The sequence below is a fragment of the Octodon degus genome, unplaced genomic scaffold (genome assembly GCF_000260255.1).
Source record: "Octodon degus isolate 3935 unplaced genomic scaffold, OctDeg1.0 scaffold00009, whole genome shotgun sequence".
NCBI classification, from domain to species: domain Eukaryota; kingdom Metazoa; phylum Chordata; class Mammalia; order Rodentia; family Octodontidae; genus Octodon; species Octodon degus.
This window is the reverse complement of record NW_004524585.1, coordinates 5,612,436-5,634,435: the sequence shown is the minus strand read 5'-3', so window position 1 is coordinate 5,634,435 and position 22,000 is coordinate 5,612,436. Positions and strand designations below refer to the sequence as shown.

At 36.0% G+C, this 22,000-nt stretch overlaps 1 protein-coding gene across 3 annotated transcripts in view; it reads left to right on the top strand.

The window, feature by feature from the left end:
* Positions 1-22,000, top strand: part of Kcnt2 (potassium sodium-activated channel subfamily T member 2) — a 417,549-nt gene that overhangs the window by 205,953 nt on the left and 189,596 nt on the right. For all 3 annotated transcript variants that reach the window (XM_023707734.1, XM_023707733.1, XM_004625302.2), the window contains 4 exons: positions 3,363-3,543; positions 4,553-4,717; positions 7,024-7,160; positions 10,079-10,142. In XM_023707734.1, coding sequence (XP_023563502.1) covers positions 3,363-3,543; positions 4,553-4,717; positions 7,024-7,160; positions 10,079-10,142 — 547 coding nt within the window. The remainder of the gene's footprint in view (positions 1-3,362; positions 3,544-4,552; positions 4,718-7,023; positions 7,161-10,078; positions 10,143-22,000) is intronic.

Below are 22,000 nucleotides of genomic sequence, written 5' to 3'. Positions count from 1 at the left end.
TGTGTGTGTGTGGGTGGAGGACAGCGCAGCATCTGTGGTTCCTCTGGGCAGCAAAGAAGGAGCTGCTTCGTTGTGGAGATGGTGGTGTGGACCTCGTGGTGGCAGAACTGCTGAGAGTCCTTCCAGGTTGAAGGACCTGTAACTCACAGGATAGCTGATGCCTCCCTTGTAAGTAGTTGCTTGTTTAAGCTGCTGGGCCAGAGATCATTTGTTGCCAAACACAAACAGCAGGTCAGGAGTGGAGGCTGACCCGTTACTGCCCAAATTGTCAGTTTGCTTCTATCCAATTTTGGTTTGCAAGACTATTTTTTGAACTGATAAAAGAGTATGATATTTTAAAATACCTGGGCTTGAGTGGGTGCAGCAGGGAGATCTGACCTCCTGCGGATGCTTGTGATTGTTCTCCCAGGCAGCTGTTTGTGGACGAGGTCAGGCCTAACATGCACTGCATTTCCCAGTGGGCTCAGTACAGAAATATTTGAATTCTTAAACACAAGTAACTTAATTTAATTTAATTGAATTCTTAAACATGAGTAATTAAATTAATTAATTAATTAAATTTATTTCTTTTCTTTTGTGACCAGCCCAGCCCATCATGTGGGTGGATAGGGCTGGTGCAGCATGTGATGCCTAGGATTGAACCATGGGGCCTGTACTTTTCCTAAGCTTGCCTAAGCATGCACGTTAGACTGCTGAGCTCTCTCATCAGCCCTATCTGCTTTTCTTTTCATTGAATTGTCTATCAAGTGTAACAATTATGCACACATTGTTCACATTATTAAATATATCTGATTTGAGATTAAAATTTTAAAATAACTGACTCCATAGAAATGTCTACTATTATCATAGGTTTCTTTGTTTATATGAAGTGTCATTGGAATAGCTTCGTAATAGCACAGCGCTATTGCATAGGGACAGCTGAGCAAATAAACATGTGGATCAACTCATTGGTTTCTGTGTGTTTGTGGCTTGCACAAAATCCCAAAGCAATTTCACTGAACCATTTGGGAGACTTGTAGTTAAAAAAACAAAGAGTTCTTACTTTGGAAGTAAACTGATAACTGCCCTACTTTCTCTCCTGATTTATCTACCTGTGTACTTCTTCAGCCATCTAACCATTTACTAGTTTATACTTCAAAATCACAGAAGAAGATTCAGACCTTTGGGTATTCATGACATGTAATTTAGACAAATAGGAAAAGTATCTACAAAGGCTAGAAAAATGAATTCTGGTACTTAACCATGAAACACAATTTAATTTTGCATGGTTGTCATAATTCTGCTGCCCATTTGTAGAGAGAAACACACTATTGTGGGTGTCCAAAAGCATACACTGAGATTTTTGAATAACTTTATAGAAGCGTAATTTACACACCATCCACTTCATGCATTTTAAGTGTAAATTCAGTCATATTTTTACATATTTACAGCCTTGTGCAGCCATTACCACAGTCCATTTATGGAACATTCCCATCACCACATTTCCACTGTCACTCCCAGGAAACCACTAATCTGCTGTCTGTCTTTTTGTGAAGATTCCACATAAACAGGAACATGTGTTCTTTTGCATCTGACTTCACTCAATAAGTTTTATGAATTTGTCTCTCTTGTAACATGTACAAACCAGTAGTAGATTTCCCTCCCTTCATCCTTCCCTCCCTCCCTCATTTTGTTCCTTTTCTTTTATTCCCTCCCTCCCCTTTTCCTTTTCTAAGTAGTATTTCATTACTGTTAGCCCATTAGTGTTATAACAAAATACTTGAGTCTGAGAAATTTATTAAATGCATACTTTTTTTACAGTTGCAGACATTGTGATGTCTAAGGTGCCGCAAACTTGGTGCCTGGTGAGGACCACTTGCATCTAAGACAGTGCCTTGTTAGTGTGTCATCACATGGTGAAAAGTGGAAGGGCAAGGAGTCCTAGCTAATTCTTTCGAGCCATTTGATAAGACCACTGTTTCTGTTACTGATAATTTTTACTAAAAAGTTAATTTCTTAACATTGTTGACCTCAGGATTTAAGATTCAAAATGAATCTTGGAAATGATTCATTGAAATTATTACATTTTTTCCCAGCTCCCATTATCCATTCCCCTTGCACATGCAATATACCGTCATTTTATCTTAATGCCTCCAAAAGTGTTAATGTGTTCTATTACCAAGTTAAAATTCAACAAGGTGAACATTAAGCACTGCGGCTTGAGGATAATTTTCTTTGACCCATGCCATAACTTTGGAAGTACTGAGTGGAGTTGGAATCTGAGGTTCTAGACAGTCTCATGGCTCTTCTAGTTACAGGCTACACAACTGCCTGCCCAAGTTGTTGCTTGGTGGCTGCAGTGTCCTGCCCTCGCATTGTACACTGTGGCTTGTCCAAGGAGGGTCTGGGGAAGTTACTGATGAGGCACTGCCTCATCTGGGGCTCCATCTCTGTGGCTCCTCTTTCTGGCTCCATGACTCTCCAGATGCCCTTCGAAACCTCTGCAACATTCCAGCTCAGCTCATGGATTCTGCACAGCGGTAGAATTTGCACCGTGTGAATGCTGCTAAGGTGATCATTTATTTCCTCTGGAATAGCAGCCTGATCCATGCTTGGGCCTGCTGGAGATGCCGTTGTGCCCTTGAGCCATTGTGTTACATATTTGTGGTAGCTCAGGGAAAACCTACCAGAATGCACAAACCCAGAACCCCACCAACACCTGGCCCCTTTCTTGAAATTGTTCTACCTCAGGCACTGGTACTCTTGGCCTGGTATGGCAATCTCAAAGATTTCTTAAAGGCCTACATTCCATTTTCTCCATAAATAACATCCGGCTTTCTTCTATTCAGATTAATTCCCACCCTTTGTGTTTTATACAGCAGATCATTTTTATTCTACACAATCTGGTGAGGCTGAAAATTTTTAAATCTTTATGCTCTGCTGCTTTTTGGGTTAGAAATGTTGCTTTGAATCCATTTCTGTCTTTTCTCAATTTAGCATACTGTCATGAGATGCCATTCAGTATGTCATACTGCCAAGTATTCTAGCACATCCTTCTAGCTATGCATGTACTGCATATTCTAGCTATCTTTGTGTGTTACCCAAGAAATTTAGTCTACTTATTTTACATGATCCTGAAATATACATTGTTGTACTTTGGTTAGCATTTTTGGGAACTATTAATCAAAAAAAAGACTATGTGTGGTTAGTAGTATAGAATGAATAGAAAACCTTAACATATTTCTCTGGGAAAAATATTCTCATGTATGAAAGACTAGTTATTAAATAGCTTTATGAGGTAACTTTGATTTCAAAAGAATAATGATGAGAAAAAATTGTATCCAGTTTGCACGTTTTAATTCTAATGCATATTTTTTCTTCAGCATTTGTGGAATCCAGCATCTGGAACGAATAGGCAAGAAGCTAAATCTCTTTGACTCTCTCTATTTTTGCATTGTGACATTTTCAACTGTGGGCTTTGGTGATGTCACTCCTGAAACGTGGTCCTCCAAGCTCTTCGTGGTTGCCATGATCTGTGTTGCTCTTGTGGTTCTTCCAATACAGGTAAGATAACCTTGTTAAATTTTATAGTCACATACAGTCATAACATTGAATATTTTATATTTAATAAGAATACAGGGTAGTTTACTGAGATAACAACAATATACTAGCACATGCTATTAGTATATTTGATTATTGTAGAGTATATAACTGTATTAACGTGAAAATTTAACTGTAAATTTTAGGATAATAGACTAAGGAAATACTTCATTTCACATCACTGTTGAAAATACATGAACAGACAAGTTTTAAAAATTTATTATCTATATTGATCAACTAAGAGAACATGTGGATGTAATATGCAAACACTATGCAGCACTTTGAGCAATAAGAGATGTTGCAAAGGGACAGCATTAGAAAATGTGACTCTACCTAAGTAGAAGCAATTTCCAGCCCTTTCTTGTAGTGAGCCCTGGGTGCTCGTGAGTGAGCAAGTCAGAAATCAGATATAGCCAGCACTAATTATACTTGCATGGAGATTACACAGTTTGACTGTGGGGCACTTAAATGTACCCTGGTAGGCCCAAAGCTGATTGGCCCACTCTGATGCCTTTTTTCCTCCCTAGAGCCCACCCCTGTGCCCTGGTGCATACTACTGTACAGCTCAAAGGCAGCCTTGGGCATGGTAAGGTTTTCTTCCACAGCAGGACAAGTAGGCAGAACACAAGAAACAAATGTGGAGAAATACCTCCGAGGCCTTTTTGCATTGCTCAGCACACGATGACTTACCCTATCACGCTGCACACAGAGCGGATGCACAAAGCCATTAGTGACCTGATATAATATATTAGCAACATCATTTTAATATGTTTCCTGAATGACCTGAAGCCCCTGGGGCACATTTATAGCCTTTGCAGAAATGAAAGAAGTCTGTAGAAGGTATCACTGATCTTTTGAATCTCAAAGAATATCTAAGAAAGTTTAAATACCTTATAGTAGACTATTGCACTGGTTTTCTTAAAAAAATTCTCATGTCTGGTGTTTTTATTCACTTGTAAAAAATGCTTTGCAGTTTGAACAGTTGGCATATTTGTGGATGGAGAGACAAAAGTCAGGTGGAAATTATAGTCGGCACAGAGCACAGACTGAAAAGCATGTTGTTCTTTGTGTCAGTTCACTGAAGATTGATTTGCTCATGGATTTTTTAAATGAATTCTATGCTCACCCAAGACTACAGGTATGTTTGAATTATATTATGCGCAATGCTAGATCAAACCTCCCCACATATTGTCAAGGTCAGTTAACTAACAGGGGCGCCTCATTCCGTAGAACTTGTTTTTCATGCAGCCAATTTAGAAAGAATAAATGAATGGCAAATATAACCAGGCACATAGAAAAAATGCTGGAAGAATAAATGGTATAAGTTTCCTTCTGTATCTACACTAAAAGACAGATGGAATCATGTTCATGTTGGAAAGAAAAAAAATTCTTTGAAATAAAGGATTGCTTTTATCTCTGGGTAAAGCATAAATGGTATTTTTATGAAACATTGAATTTTAACATAAAATATATTAAAACAATGAAGAAATCATTTCAATATCATCTGCTCACTTGAGCACTGCCGACTTATATAAAGTATTGGCTATGGAAATGTGGAAGTCTAGAATTTCTATTTTTTATTTGTTTCCTGGAGTGTAACTAGGTGTTATTTAGAAAAGCAGTAATAACCAAAAGTTGGACAGTAACAGGTGAAAATAAGAGGTTAGCTCTTCATTTGTTTCTGTAGATAAAGCCTTGGCACTTCTGCTTTCCATGATTCGTGGGGCAATGTCGATTTAGGTAGACTTCTTTCCTGCTAATGTAGTTGACCAGATACAAAAACAAAGAGTAGCATTGTATTTCCTCAACAATTTTGTGTCAAGAGATTGAATAGGCCGGGTAGATGGCTCAGTGGAATAAGCGCTTTCCTGGCAAATGCAAGGGTCTGAGTTCAATCCCCAGTTCCGAAAAAGAAAAAAAAAAAAAAAAAAAAAAAAAAAAAAGAAAAGTGATTGAATAATTCCAGATCAAGACATTGCAGAAGATATCTAGTTATCTTTGCCCTGTAGAGTATAATGAATATTTTGGAAACCAGTAAAGATAGTATAATTTTGTATTTTAAAAATCTAATTTATTAATGATACCACATTATATATTTGTCTTTATACAAATTCATTTGTGTTCTTCCTTCATTTTTTGGATTTTTTTTTTTTTGAGGAACCAAGGATAGACTCTTGCCTAGGCAAGCGCTTATTCTATCAAGCTATCTCCCCATCCCCTATATTTTGGATATATTTAACACTTTTTATAAGGTCTAGTTTATTCATTTTAAGCCGTCAGAATGTATTTTTTAGGGAAAATATTGATTCAACATTAACTAACTTTGTCTAGGACGTATAGAGAGAATTGTTAAAACTCTCAAGACTTCCACTAAGCATAGTCCATTTCAATAAAATGATGAATGTACAGTGGAAAAATTCTATTGCTATAGATTAGTTTGTTTCAGTTAATTTTGTCATTTAGAATACTTTTGTATTTTCTCCCCAGGTCCATATGTTTTAAATATTTTGATTTCAAATTCTTTTATTTACATTGTTAGTATGTTGAATGTTTTTATGCATTCTTACTCAAATACTCATCAATAATTATTGAAGGGCCAGGGAGATGGCTCAGTAGAATAAGCGCTTGCCTGGCAAGCACAAGGGCCTGAGTTCAATCGCTGGTTCCACCAAAAAAAAATTATTGAAGATCACCAATTCATAATGTTAACATATTTATGGGTAAATTACCAACACTGTTTGTTTGTTCCTTTGTTTTACTTTACTGTTGATTTAACTCAGGTTTGAACCAATGCTAGTTAAGTGCTCTTCTATTGGCTCCTCACATTGTTGATTTTAATGAATAGATGAAAATTTTAAGCATGGAGTGATTCTTGAACACTTCTGTTGTATATGCAAAGTATATTTTAGGTTGAGTTTTTATTACTAAACACTGTACCTGAAAGAGTACTTAAACTATAATAGCTGATCACTTACCTGTATGATACAAACTTATTACAAAGAGTTAGAATCAATAATTTTTGAGATTTGTGTATATCTCAGTTTTATTTATTTTACTGCAATTATATTCAATATATACTTGTTTTAAATGTGATTATTTTTCAGTACAGAGGTTTGAACATGAACATTTCACAGGACTGAGGATTAAACTACATCCTCAGCTCTTTTTCTATTTTTAGTAGAGAAATGGTTTCTGCAAATTTCTAAGTTGCCCACCTGCCCCAGAACTTGTTATCTTTTTTCTTTAGATTCCAAAAATGTTGGGATTACAGGTACGTACTGCCACACCTGCCTTATATGAAAACTTTTATTCATTAAAGTTTATTTCAATTTAACATTTATATTTCAAAAATTCTTCAAAATATTCTTAAGTATTTTATTTACCTATGTGGGATTAGATAAAACCTTATTGTTTCTGTTACACTGCCCTCTTTGCTTTAAATAGGATTATTATGTGGTGATCTTGTGTCCTACTGAGATGGATGTGCAGGTTCGAAGGGTGCTACAGATTCCAATGTGGTCCCAAAGAGTCATCTACCTTCAAGGGTCAGCCCTTAAAGACCAGGACCTATTGCGAGCAAAGTAGGTACCCTTGCCTATTTTCTATCTTTCACAATTTTGAGTGAGTGCTTAATATAATTTTTCATCATCATACGGTAGTAATTTTCAGTGTTGCAAAATTTGTTTTGCTATATTCGAGTACAGCATTTAGCCTGACTTTCATTATTGGTCAAATTAAAATTTTAGAAAAACAAAACCAGGGCCAGAGAGGTGGCTGAGTGGAATAAGCACTTCCCTGGCAAGTGCAAGGGCCTGAGTTCAATCCCCAGTCCCCACCACACACCACTGCAAAAAAAAAAAAAAAAAGAAAAAGAAAACAAAACCAGTGTATTTATTCATCATTCTCAGCATTGTGAGAGGATGCAAATGGTCCACAGATTGTGTCCCCATGGTGCAGGAAGTGCAACATGCTGTAGTTATCTCTGTTGTCCTAGATGGGCAGAGGTGTCCAGATTCACTTTTACTAGCATAGGTGATAACATCTTCAATACCACTTTTTTCCACAGATCAAAAGCTTGGACTGAGCATTATGTGAGATATTAAAATAAAGACCTAGGGTTTAAATTTAAAGAGTGAGAAATATGAACTAAGCAGATAGTAATTATGTTTCCTGGGGTTAGAGATAAAAGAATCCTGGCAGCTGGAAGAATCAGGAAAGGAAGAGGTCCCACTGAGCTGCCCCTTTGGCATTGTGCATATGTCAGCCTACATGATGTGGTTCAGCAGTCTTAACCACTGGCCACAGGGTATGGAGGTCATACCACATGAGCAGTGTAAAAGCATGGAAGGCAAACCTGTGGCTGTCAGGAAATCAGGACTTTGGTAAAATAACACATTTAGTTCACAAACCAGAAATCCTTAGTAGTAGTAGAAAATGGTTTTGCTAAATGATTTGTTTCTTTTAAAGTTTTAAACATATCTTCATGTTTATCTTTAAGATGTCCTATGTGTTCTTAAAGGGGAGATTTAAAAGTCTCCCAAAATTTGAAATTTTCTTCCTACTGAGATGGATATACAGGTTTGAAGGGTTGTGTCCTATCCTACTGAGATGAATCTGCAGGTTCAATTTTTTCTTCCTTTCCCTCTCCTTTCCTCCCTTTCCCTCCCCTTCCCATACCTTCCCTTCTTGTCTTCCTTTTATTTCTTTTTTTAAGTTGCCTGTATATGTGTGTATATTGTGCATACTGTGATTTATGCAAGTTTTCTCCATTGGCTCTGAGTGTGTGTGTGTGCGTGTGTGTGTCTGGGTGTGTGTGTAAGGAAAGCAAAATGCACTTTGTACAATGGATGACCTAGTAGTCAGAACTTCAAAATTATATCTGAGAGAGAAATATTAAAGCCAATATAGCTTGGGAATTTTTCAGTGATTTTTCTCTCTGAAAAAAATGTCATCCCTAACTATTAGGACTTAATAAATAGTATATAACTGATATAATATTTCTGAAATGATGTTAAAGTTTTTGGTGGATGAAACATTTTTTAATATATGTTGCCATTGTATATAAGAATGTTCTATACATTTTCAGATGTTTCTAGTACTTTAGATTAACCTTTGCTTTGGGTGTTTATGATTTGTTGTTTTTACCATACTTTAGTGCCCTAGAAAAACATTTGCTTAGATATTAATATAATCTGGACCTTTATATTTATTTGCATGGATACTTATTTATGCTTAATTCGTTGTGTGAATTATGCTCTCATAATAAACATGTGTAATGTCCATAACATTTTTTGTATGAATATGTGTAACACAGGGAAGCTTTTTCTAAGAAATTAATCTGAGCTATTAATATCTAAACTGGAAGCTATATTAGGATTAACATACTAATTTATTATTAGTAGTATTAAAAGGATTTCTCACCAAAGTCAGTCATACTTAAAGGAAATAGTCCTTCATAGAAATAAAAGAGAAATAGTGAAAGAGAAGAAAGGGAGGGAAGGAGGGAGAGAGAGAGAGAGAGAGAGAGAGAGAGAGAGAGAGAGAGAGAGAGGGAAAGAAAGTACAAAGATAACCAAGAGGTATCCAGCTTCTAATACTTCAGAAATTAATACCCTAATTAAATTAATACCCAAATTAATACCCTAATTTCATCCAGGAGACTTGGGATTTAATATTAACTAATACATTCTTCAACACACCTCCCCATGCAAGGAATAAGGAATAGAATTCTCCAAACAAATTCCAAAGGTCAGCTGCATGAGTTTTGAATTGCTTTGTTGAGAAAATGATGTTTAGAAAGTGTTAGCCAATACACATTATCCTTGGGTGCATGACTCAACATTCTTCAGAACTGTTTGGTTTGGATTAATTTCGTGGACATTTTATCTTTCCATACAAATGTTTTTTTAGAAAGGGTTTATTTTATCACAATTTACCAGAATGTTAAATCATATCCTCATTTTGAAAAGAAACATTCCTATGCTAATAAAATATTATTTTCTATGCACCAAGACTTATTTTTTTATCATGAAGTTTAGGAAATATAGATTGTTAGCACGAGGGGAAGGGGTTTGGAACAAGAAAATGCACATCTATAGCAAATATGAGTATACAGGAGGGTTTGATTTATGAATACAGAGCAGTACTATAACCTCTCATGGTTTAACTGAAGAATGATGTTGCAATGCAATTAATCACGAAATACAGACCAACAACCCTTCTTAATTTATGCAAAGCTCCTAAGTGAAAACATACAATCAGGAAAGACAATAACAATTTTTTTTTGCTTTGTTCGTAAACTACAGTAATATATATTCCAGCAAAAGTTTTGGCCAGTATCAAATATAGCCATGATCTGCTAGAAATTCAATTTTTATTTAAGCAAAGGACACACATATTCTCCATGTAGCATATGCACCCAGGGTTAAAAATCTTGCCTTTTCAGCCAATCTATAGCCATTTTGGTGTGAGACTGTTCTGTTTCTCTGTCCGTATCTAGGATGGATGATGCTGAAGCCTGCTTTATTCTGAGCAGCCGCTGTGAGGTGGACCGAACTTCATCGGTAAGTTTCTAGCATCTCCCTTAGAAAATTATGTGGCTCACACAGGAGAAGGTGTTTGTTAATTTGATTTAAAAAAATTTACCCATAGTTAGTATTGGCAGACTGAAAACTTCTCTAAAGGTTAGAAAATCTTGCTTAACTAAATGGTCATAATGTAAGATAAATTGTGCTGCTGTCTGTTGAGCGAGATATTCTTTTTTTTTTTCTTGGAACTGGGGATTGAACTCAGGCCCTTGCGCTTGCCAGGGAAGCGCTTATTCCACTGAGCCATCTCCCCGGCCCCCAAGTGAGATATTCTTGAAGTAAGTTCTGCTCATCTAATTTTCTGCAGATCCAAATGAAAACAGAACTAGGTCATTTTTATTATGCATACTAGACATGTACTACATGTTGTTTGTTTGCTTGTCTATTTATTTATTTATTTATTTATTTATTTATTTATTTATTACCAGAGATTGAATTCAGGACCTTATGTTTTGCCAAACAGGCATGCTTAAGCCACTGGGCTATCTCCTTGGCCCTTTAAATTACACATGTAATTTAAAGTGGTCTCAATTTCCTCTCTAAACCAAGGCAGAAGGATTAAGCAGTCTGCATTAGAATCACCTGGAGAGTATCTAACAAATACACATTTGCAGAAACTCTATTCAAGACATCAGGGGTGGGGATCAGGAACCTGTATATTTTAAACAGATTCTCAGATGATTGTGAAATACATCCGATTTTGGTAACATTTGAGTTACAGGGTCTTTCTGATGTATTTTTTATTTTTTATTTTTTTTAGGTTCTAAGTTCTAAAGCCTTATAGTTAAATAACTTACTAAATTTAACTTACATTATTAATATAGATTTTATATTATTTTATTTTTTTGTATTTTTTGGAAAGGTCTACACGGTATTCAGGGTCTCATAGATCGGACTCATAGTGATCTGCCTTTTTACAGCCTCCCAAGAACTGGGATTACAGGCATGCGCCACCATGCCCAGTCTCAATTGCATTCTCAGTGTGCCCCGGGGGCAGGGCCAGCATAGCAGGCCCCGGGGATCTAAACCCCAGTCCCTGCACCTGCTTACAGGTGCTTTAATCTGCTGAGCTATTTGACAAGCCCCCTATTAATATATATTTTAGAATGCTTTTTTACTTTAAATACTGTTACTTAATGCATTACTAAACCAATAGGCTGATCTGAGCAATATCTGTGGTGTTCAGATAAAAGAGGACCCCTTGATAGCTATATATCTATTATATATGTAATTTTAGATCATTTTTGACCAAGTGGGCATACTGTGTTATACTATAACATTCTTGAATGTGACAAACTCTGTGATTTCCTCACTCTACCCAAACTCCTTAGTCATTTTTATAAATTTGGGACCAATATTCTCATCTTTCATTTGAGTAAGTCTAGTATGGGTTGAATTCTTTCCCCTAGGATTCATCCGTTGCAGTATCAACAACCGTTACCTCAGAAGGTGAGACAGTGTTTTAGAGATAGTGCTCTGGAGATAAGATTTTGGCAGTGCCATTTTAAGAGATACACTCTTTCAAATATATGAAGTGATTAGAATGAACCTTCCTCCAGTATGACTAATATCTGATAAAAGGACATGTTTGAGAGCAGTATACAGGGACAACTCCAAATGAACACGAGGCAGCCAAAGTGAAAGGCTTGGTACAGATTTTTCTTCACAGATATGAGTAGGCATCAAGTTTGCCAGTGCCTTAAATTCATATATCCAGTGTCTACAGCTGTGAGGCAGTAAGTTCCATTATTTCAGCCTCCCAGTTTGAAATACTGTGTTATTGCAGCCTCAGAGATCAAATAATTGGGCATCAACCAAAGAAGTGATGGGAAAAGTAATAAAAAAGTATTTTGTGAAAACAATTTATTTAAAGCATCATTACTCTTCCTTTTCTACATTTACTTCTTTAATTTAGACCACATACTCTGCAGTTCATTTGGGAATATTTCAGTAGTTTCTTAATTTTTTTTTGTAATGGATGCTCTGAACATTTTCTATCAAAATGTGCTTGATCTGAAGATATTTATAAATATTATGTTTCTAAAATCAGTTGATTTACATAATTGTGAATGTTGTGCCTTTCAAATGAGGAAGTTTCTTTTAAAAGTACTTGTAGTCTTCAGTCCCTTTAATGCTTCAAACAGTAATGGAAGTATAAGCCTTAGGAAATAAATACATATTAGTTTCTTGAATACCCTTTCAATATGAACTTGCAAGCTTCTAGGTGTACAAATGCATTCGATTTCTTCTTGGCACTCTACAAAATTGACTGGAAATGGATAAAATTGACTGGAATGGAGATTCAGATCTTGAAGATGAAGGGTCTGATAATTTTGGAAGGCAGAGAGCAGGTAGACAGGAGTCACAGTGGCTCAGCCAGAAGGAAGTTGGAACTCAGGTGAGGAGAATAAGCAAATCAGAAGCGAGCTATTTTCTGCACTAGGAATTCAGAAGGTCCAGAAAACAGAGGCACCATGAGAGTAGGGTAAAGAGTACAATTACACATATGAAAAACAATTAAAACTTTGTAAGGGATCTGCTTATGATTTCTCCAGATATTCCATTTTTATAAAATTGAAAATTAAATTGCTAGTTACTTTCCCAAACTGGGAAAAGAGGTTTGCTATTGGGGTCCATTGATCCAGAGAATCTCTCTGAGAGCATTAAGTGCTACTGTCTATTTGACTAGATTAAGAACGTCTACTAGATTAGTAAATTGCACTTCGGCTTATGCCTGTCAAGTGTTTCTAGAGATAGTTGGCTCGGAGGCTCCCTAGCTGCACCGGAAGAGGAAGAAAGCCATACCCTAACTGTGAGCAGCAACAACTCATAGGCTTCATCCTAAATGAAATAAAAGGGTAACTCAGCCTTCCTTTGGAAAGCTGTTTTGTTGGAGTGGGGACATTTTCATATTATCTTTGCTTATAGACATCAGATTAGTTTTTTCAGCCTTTTAATATAGACTCATGCCAGACGCTCTTCAGGAAGCTTCCAGGCCTGCAGTTCAGGACTTGTTTAGCATCATTGATCCTTCTTGTTCTGTGAAGAGATTCTGCATCCTTTGTCCTTGAAGTGAACACATCATGACCGGTGTGCACTATCATGTCTCAGATCCTAGCTTATCTAATAAGTCCTGTAAGCTATATAATAAATAGATGATAGATAGATGATAGATGATAGATAGATAGATAGATAGATAGATAGATAGATAGATACTGTTCCTCAATTGATTCTGTTCTAGAAAACCTAACAAACAGAATGTCTTTGCAGAAACAGTAGGTATACTTGAGGGTCTAGGTACATTCTAATTCTAATTTTAATTTTATCTGGGTACATTCTAAAATTAGGAAAATTGAGAATAAGTGCACTCACTGATTGTGACCTGCTTCTCCCAGATGGTCCTCAGAACCTTCACAGGCATACTCACATCTCTAGCACCACAAAATTGCAGGGATTTTCTCTGTTATGGAGAATTGTCTATCACAAAAGAAAGAAGTGTGCATGTATGTGTGTGTGTGTATTCATACAAAGAAACTAAGCAAGGATTTTTTTGGTCATAGAGTATTTTGGTCTGAGGAACATGAGGAGGATATCATTGGGTGCTGGTAATTTCATAGAGTTTTACATCTTGAATGAAAGTTTAAAGAAGGAGAAAATATATGTACTATCCATCAGTGCCATTAAATATACTGCATTTCTGCTCCTTTGGTAGAGAGTGGAGAATTTCTTACCTTCGTGTGTTTGTCTGTGTACAACCTCATGAAAAATCTCTATAGCCAGAGATTTCTAAGAGACAGAAATATTCAAGAAATTATTAGCAAATGGACTGAAGAATTCTAGTGTGCCCTTCTCTGAATATTTCTATAGACTATCAATTATCTTTCTAAAAAACATCCTTTCCTGCAGTTGGGCATTATCATTCTCACAAAAAAGATATATTTAGAACGCATATACAAAACTAGAAAAATTAAGCATTGTTAAATAGCTAACCATGTTAGCAAAAAGAACTCTGTATTGCTTGGTAATGAATATGCATACATGTTATTTATTGGTTGAGGAACTTGAGGAACATGCCGGTGTCCTCCTCAATGTAAGCAATACTATACTACACTTTCACTAAGATGAGTAAAATAATTTTAACACTTCCCACCCAGCACTTGGTTTAAATTCACTCAGGAGAGTTAAAAGGGCTGCTCTTTGATTTTCCTCAAAATAATGAACAGCTTACAAAATATCTAGGCCAGGTTTATTTTTAAAATTTCTATTATATTATTGTTTTTTTTTTTTTTCATTTTCTCTGTAGTGAATACCTGGGGGTATGGCCCAGACAAATCGCTTTAGTTGCCTTTCTTATTAAGTAAGGTGTTCCACTCGGGAGGTAGGTAAATGCAGAGAAAACAGTTCCTCATTAAGATTCCTCAATAGTGCTGTCATTTAATTATTTTACAATCATTATGCTTTTAATTTTTGTTTTCATTTTTAGAAAAATAAACTCATTTGCCTTTGATTATGATCAAGTCAGTGTCATGGTCGCTTCTAACTCCTTCCAGTACATAGTGAATGTCCTGTACTAGCCTTGGAGTTTGCACTTTTGATGTGTTCTCACCTGTTGGGATATCCTCCAGTTAGCTGAGTCTTCTCAATTTTGATTAAGTTTGCTCACGTTATGTAACCCAGCCTTCTGAAAGCTTTTAGGGCATTCCTTGGGGAAACATTTTCACCATCCTACAGAGCATAGTAGTCAGAGCTCATTCTTATGTTGTGCACTCTTCAACATGGGTAGAAATTTTGTTAAAATGAATTGGAAAAATTTATAGGTTTATATTTGACCTACACCATTTATTTTAAAATAACTGAGCAAAAATATAAGATCAATTATTTGAATCTTTGAGAAATACTCATGAAAGTAGTTGCAAGCGAGCAAGAAACTTTTCTTCCCTTGGTTTCAATTCCAAGGATAAATATATGATGTCAATTAATAAATAGTTTGTCATCTTTTCAGGAAGGCATGATTTAGGCTCAATGTGCAATCATTTGTCCTTAGATGGAACACATGAAAAATGATGTCTCCTAAGTCACATTTATTTTGAACTATTTTCTGCCTGTGCCTAGGCATAACTATTAGTGAGATTTCCCATCACTAGAATGTAATACCCAACACCCACATTTCAAGGAGGAGAGGGCTATTTGGTTCACAGTTTTAGAGGACTCAGTCTGGGCTCAGCTAGCTGTTAAGGCCTGCTCATTAAGGCAGGAGGGAGTGATGTAACAAAGTTGCTTAATTCACAGAGGCTAGAAAAGAGACCAGAGCAGAGTGGCAGATGGGAAGGGACTTGATATAGACTCGAAGCACAGGTCTCTTTGACTGAACCATACAAACCCAGAAGTGTGGATCCAAGCCAGCGACGTAGGCGATAAACTGTAACCATCAGAATGTACCTGAATTAATAATAATCTGCTGTGCATAAACAATGCTAAAGATCTGTACAGCCAAAGGTTTTGCTATATAGGCATTATTTTAAAGGTGATTTCCTCAGTGTGATTCTAAATCATTTGAATGCACTATGAAAATTTGCTTTTTATATAATTTTCTTTGACATAGTTCAACATTTAGAATTTTTTATGGCACTCTTTTCTAGGAAATAAATTTTGTTGGATTTTTTTCTTTTTTGTACTAGGTCTCAAACTCATGACCTCATGCTGTTTGCCAGACAGATACTACGCCACTGAGCTATCGTCCCAGCTCAGGAAGTACATTTCAATTGTTATCGCTGAGTGGCTAAAATTAAATGAATATGTTACTTTGTTCCTTTAGTCATAATAGTTTCATAAATCAAGCAGAACGTTGCCAAACCTAGAACTGTTTCACTTTTTTTATTTTGCGAAACTGGGGATTGAACTCAGACCCTTGCGCTTGCCAGGGAAGTGATTATTCCACTGAGCCATCTCCCCGGCCCCTCTAGAACTGTTTTGTGTATGTGTTTCTGATCAGAGGAAGAGGACCATTGTGATTAACACCAAAATGAAACACTAACACTGGTTAAAGAATGCACTGCTTTGTAATTAAAGCAAGTCTGTGTCCTTATCAAATTTTATAATGTGTGTTATAAAATCAACAGAAAGTCATAAATTTGAAAATGGCATAGGAGCTACCTTAGTAAACTTATCCTTTTTAAAAATTGAATGCCCTAAAGCGCTTTTTAAAAAAATAATAATTAAGTGCAGTTTCACTGGAACACAAAAACCTTTCTGATTAATTTAGATTCGCTTTACTTAAAAAGAATAAAGCACATCATATGTGCTTTTAAAACAAAATGCCTTATTTTCTTAACATAACAGATTGAAATTATAGTATTAATCTTTTGCAAAAGCCTTTAAAGTTTTTAATTAATACTTTTGCTATTAGAATACATATTTTATTATATTTTCCCAAGTCCATTTAATAAAAAAAAATTACAAAAGGAACCAAGCAGATTCGTATTTATTGAGTACCTTTCATATGGCCAGGCATGTTATGCACATTGTATTATTAATATAATTGTTTTATTATTGAAACAATTAATACAATTACTTCATAGAAGAGAGAGCCAAAGCTGAGTGTTAATTAGATTTCTCAGACAGGCAGAAACTATATCCAGTTTAGTAAAATTCCAAAAGACCTCTCAATGTCACAAAATACTTCCTATCATGACAAGAGCTTGTTTTTCAAAGATCTTTTATTTAGACTCATAAATAAATTTGTTCTACTGCTTGAAACTCATAATTAGAATAACATGTTCAAGACTTTTTCTGACACCAGCTTTCTGTTGTACTCCTTCCTGTCCTTAGTTTGTGCCTTAAGACAATATATACATTTACATATGATTATATGCCTATAATCCCAGTAATCTGAGAAGATGAAACTGGAATAGCACAAGATAAAATCCAGTTTGGGCAACTTAGTGAGGCTATGACTTAAAAATAAATAAATAAGTAAATAAATTAATTAATGTTTAAGGTTGTAGGTCAGTGTGGAAGTCCCAGGTTCAATCACTAGAGACAAGGGGTTGGGGGAGAGAAGGAAAGCACAAGTGATTATTGACATTGTTTTTAATCAAACTATTTGGTATTTTTTTATATTCTTGCTTTGTAAGAAAATGGGATTTTTTTCTCTCTGCTTTGATTTTTATCCCCACTTCTATGCTTTGCAATTTTGATTTTGGTATATGCATTTTTATATTTGCAGATGTATTTTGTGTGTTTATTTATTTATTTTGTGGTCAGCTCAGCCCACTCTGGGGGTGGGGCTAGAGTGGCATGTGGTGCCAGGGATAGAACCACAGTCCCTGCGCTTTTGCCTAACCTTGCCTAAGCAGGTGCTTTAGACCACTGAGCTATCATGCCGGCCCCTGCAGATGTATTTTGTAACCTGAATTATCCTTTGCGGTATTATTCATTGATTATGTCTCCATATTAACTCAGTAAATATTTAAAATTGTGTGTCTAGTTATGTACTATTCATTGACTATCCAGTGATTGACTGGTTGCAGTTTGCCTTATGTTCTTTTTAAAATTAATTTTATTGAGAAATGAGACAATTTCAAAATAGGTTAGCAGGACAGTTTCAATAATTAATACATTGCATATTGTCTTCATAGTGCTTGTTCATAGTACAAGATGCATACATGATATTTTGTCCAAACACTATCAGTAAAAATCTTTTTCTCATTGAATTAAGAGAAAGTAGCTATATATCTATCCTACCTATTTTTATATACAGATACAAAATGGTCCTTCATTTATATCCCTTTATTTTGTTTAGTTTTGTCAGAGATGGGTATTAGAATGCCATTTAAATATTGTGGGTGCGTGAATTCAGCAAAATAATCCAATATAGTCCAGTAGCCCATAATAGTAGTGGGTTATCTGCAACTTTCCAAAACCTCAAAGTTAGAGGTGCACTTCATGTTACTATTGATTACATTTTAGGGGTGGGGGAATTGCTGTTAGCTGCAGATCTCCTAGTTTCCACTTACCAATTCTATCATGCATTGATTTGTGTTTTGCAGTGCTATATAATGCTACATATCTTGGTAATTCCAGGTTAATTTGAAGATCATCATTATAATTCATTGCATCTGGCTCAGATTTGATCATAGTGTTCTACACAAGAATAAAAGCTGCCCCAATGTAACACTATGCTAGTTTTTAATTGTCTGTTCCATCCGTCTCTCCTCTCTTCTTTACTTCGTTTCTTCGTTCTTTCCTATCCTTTTTCCTGCAACAAGTATGTATTTCATTTTAGGGGTGGGGGATATTGCCTACATACTTTTTTTTTATTTTAGGGAAGGCACTACAGGGTCTACAGGGTCTCACTACTAGATTGCATTTGTAGTGATCTGCCTGTTTTCAGCCTCCCAAGAGCTGGGATTACAGGCACGTGCTATGCCCAGTCTCAATCACCCTCTCAGCATGCCCTGGGGTCAGCGCAGCACAGCAGGCCAGGGATCGAACCCCAGCCACTGTGTCTGCCTAAGCAGGAGCTTTAATCCACTAAGCTATTTGGCTGGCCCGAAACCTACAAATCAGTAAGATAAAGAACAAATCAAATATCATATACACTTACTTTCAGTGTGTGGTTATTATACTTGTTGCTTTAATCCACTGTTTTTCTTATAAGGTTTGATCTTTCTTTCTCTTCATCATATAACTTCTTGAGAAAAACAATACATTTGTCCACCTTTAGGGCCTCTTTAGATTCCTGGTTCCAGCTTTCATGCCCTCCTGTTCCTCAAGTTCCTTGCAAGAGCATCAGGGCAGCCACCCCAGTGCCAATGAGATTTGACTGTTAACCTTATTTGTTCTGTATCATGCAATTATCCTGTTTTTCTCTCTTTCCTGTTATTCTTCTACTTATCTGCCTTTGTATGCCTATTCTGTAGATTTCTTCTCTCTTTCACTACCTCTTAAAAACTCCTGCTTAGCTTTTTAAAATATGATTCTCAGGCACTTTCCTAAGTTAGCTTTTTTTTTCTTGAATTTGCATAGTTTTCCCTGGATAATAAAACTGACAACCAAAATTAAATTATGACCAGGATTTAACTGTATGCTCTGTCCTTCAAATCCATATGAGCTACTGATTCTCAATGCCTCAGATCATGACCTTGCTTGAAATAGGGTGTTCATAGAGACAACCAAACTAAAATAGGGACAAGAGTTTAGCCCTCAACCCAAAACAAATGGTGCTCATATTGCAAGAGAAAATCTAATGATAAGAACTGCAGTGATAATGCCCTGGAGACACTAAGAGAGCTATCTTCAAACTAGGGCTTAAAGAATGGTACTGAACCTTAAAAATTCATTGCTTTCCGAAGGAACTGGCTCCAATAATACCATGATTTCAGATTTCTAGCCTTCACAATCACAGTCCACCAACTTCATCATATAAGTCTTTCAGTTTCTGGTACTTTCTTATAGTGGTCAAAGCAAATTAATGCAGACTTTAGTACTGGAAGCACTATACTGATGTAAAAAAATACCTAAAGAAATACATTAGGGATTGAATACTGGGTAGATGATGGAAGAGTTTTATGATGAATGATAGAAACCCCTGGATTGCCAGAAAAAAGTGATGGTATTATTGTTGATAGAAACTAGAGGAAACTGATTGTGAGTATAAAGTGACAGAAGAGTTGGCTGATTTGTGGTCTGTAGGATGCAAGTAGAGCCTAAGAGCTGTGAATGTAGACAGTTAGTGGAGTGTATTTTTATTAACAGTGTTAATGGTAAATCACATTTCTGTAGCTACTTTTAAAAAAATGCAAGAGGAAAGAGGTGATTGGAAGATTTTGAGTATAAAGTTTGGATAGAGATTTTAAAAGATCACTTTGGTTGCTACATAGACAAAAGGCTAATTATGTTAGCAGCAGAAGAGAGCAATCAGGAGCTCAGGAAGTGTGACTGAGAAGAGAATAATAATGGCTTCGATCAATTTGGTGCTAGTAGATATGACGAAAGATAATTGGCTTGGGGTATCTGTCAAAAGAGTGAACATAATTTGCCACCATATCAAATATAAGTTTAAAAATAAAGAAGACAGTGGCAAGTGCTAGGTCAGATTAAATTTAAACAGTGTAGTGACACTTATGACACTGGACATTTACCAGAGAGCAAATTTTGGGAAGGTGGTAACACTTTCAGCATGAGAAATTTGAAATGTCTGTAAGATATACAAGCACAAATGTTAAACAAAAATTTGGTTGCATGCACATAGGTTTTCAATGACAATGAGGAAAATGTTAAAGCTATAGGTCTGCTTGGTGGGAGATTATGTAGGGACTGGATGTAGCTGGGTAAGAGAAGTCTTTCCATTTTGCTACCTCTAATATTTCAAATATAATTAAAAATAATTAAAGAAGAGATCCAGCAGACAATGTATCTCTACAGAGTGAGTGAGAGCTGCTTTAAGAGGAAAGCAGTATTTTAAAGGCTTTGTACCAAATGTTGCTTAGTAGATTTGGCGTTGTTGGTCAAAGAAGAGTGGTTTATGGTGGTCTATTGAGTGGCTACAGCCTGAAACATACAAGTAAGTAAGAAACTCTTCCGTTTCTTTGCCATATGATGTTTAGAATCCTGGATAAAATATACAAAACACCTCACAAACCACAAGGCACTAGAAAAGCTGGCTATTATCTCTACCAGATTTAACACTAAATCCCATTCTTCCTCACTGTTACTTTATTTTCTGGTTTTAGAAATTGGTATGTATTTTTAAATATGTTTATATTTCTCTTACCTAAAAAAATAGATCTTTATAATTACTATGACCCAAAACAAAGCAATTATTTTTAGAATGAACAAGAGGCAGTGTGGAGGTTTGATTTTGAAGGCAGGAAAACATTGAGATCAGCTTTAAAACAAACTCTAGTTTGTTCCCAGATGTGTTCTAGCGTCTTGGGATAGAAAAAGATAATCCAAGCAGTTTCTTGATTGTTTTACTGAAAGAAAGATCTATGCTGAGAGAAAACAGCTGAGTTTAAAGGAGAAGAGCATGTGAAAAAACTGGAGTTTATGCAGCTGAATGCTCAGTGAGTGCTTAAAATATTCCAGTACTCTGGCTGGGGTCCTTAAGACCTGCCAAGTGGCACAACACACGCAGGCAGCACAGAGTACATGAGGCTAAGCAGCAATAGTAATTAGGAGAGAAACACTGCCATGGGATGCAAGATAAAACCTAATCTGCACATTGAGGGAAAGTAGACTTATAACCAAGGAAAGTGGAGAGATCTTCTTGAACGTCCCAGGAAATCATTCCGGACTCCAGAAAAGCCAGTGGATAACTGCAGGCGCAAACCAATCTTAGAGCCAAAAAATACTCTAAAAATATCTTAGCTGAGTTTAGAAGTAAGACAATTGATGGGCTAGAGGAAATCTGTAAGCCAAAGCAAACTATACTCTTTAAATGATAATAAACAAAGAAAAGACTGTACAATATGATATTCAAAGTAAGCAGCCTTGAAGAAAATTACTATATATGCACAGGACCAGAAAGCATATTTGATAACTCGGAACAATTATCAGTCATCACCAAAAGGCCAGTGACAGAACTGCTGTAATGAAAAAGTCTTTTCTTGAATTTTTGCAAGTATATTCACAGAATGCTAACTAAAACATGAATACACTGAAGACAGAATTGGAATAAGTGTTACCAAAAAGGAAATTCTAAAGATAAAATATCGATGAGCAAAATGTTAAAAGATGGGCTGGAGAGAGGGCCTCATCTGCGCCCTGCTAAAATAACTCAGCAGCCAGGGAATTCTAGAGAGCATTGCTGAGCACAGAGCGAACTTGAGAAG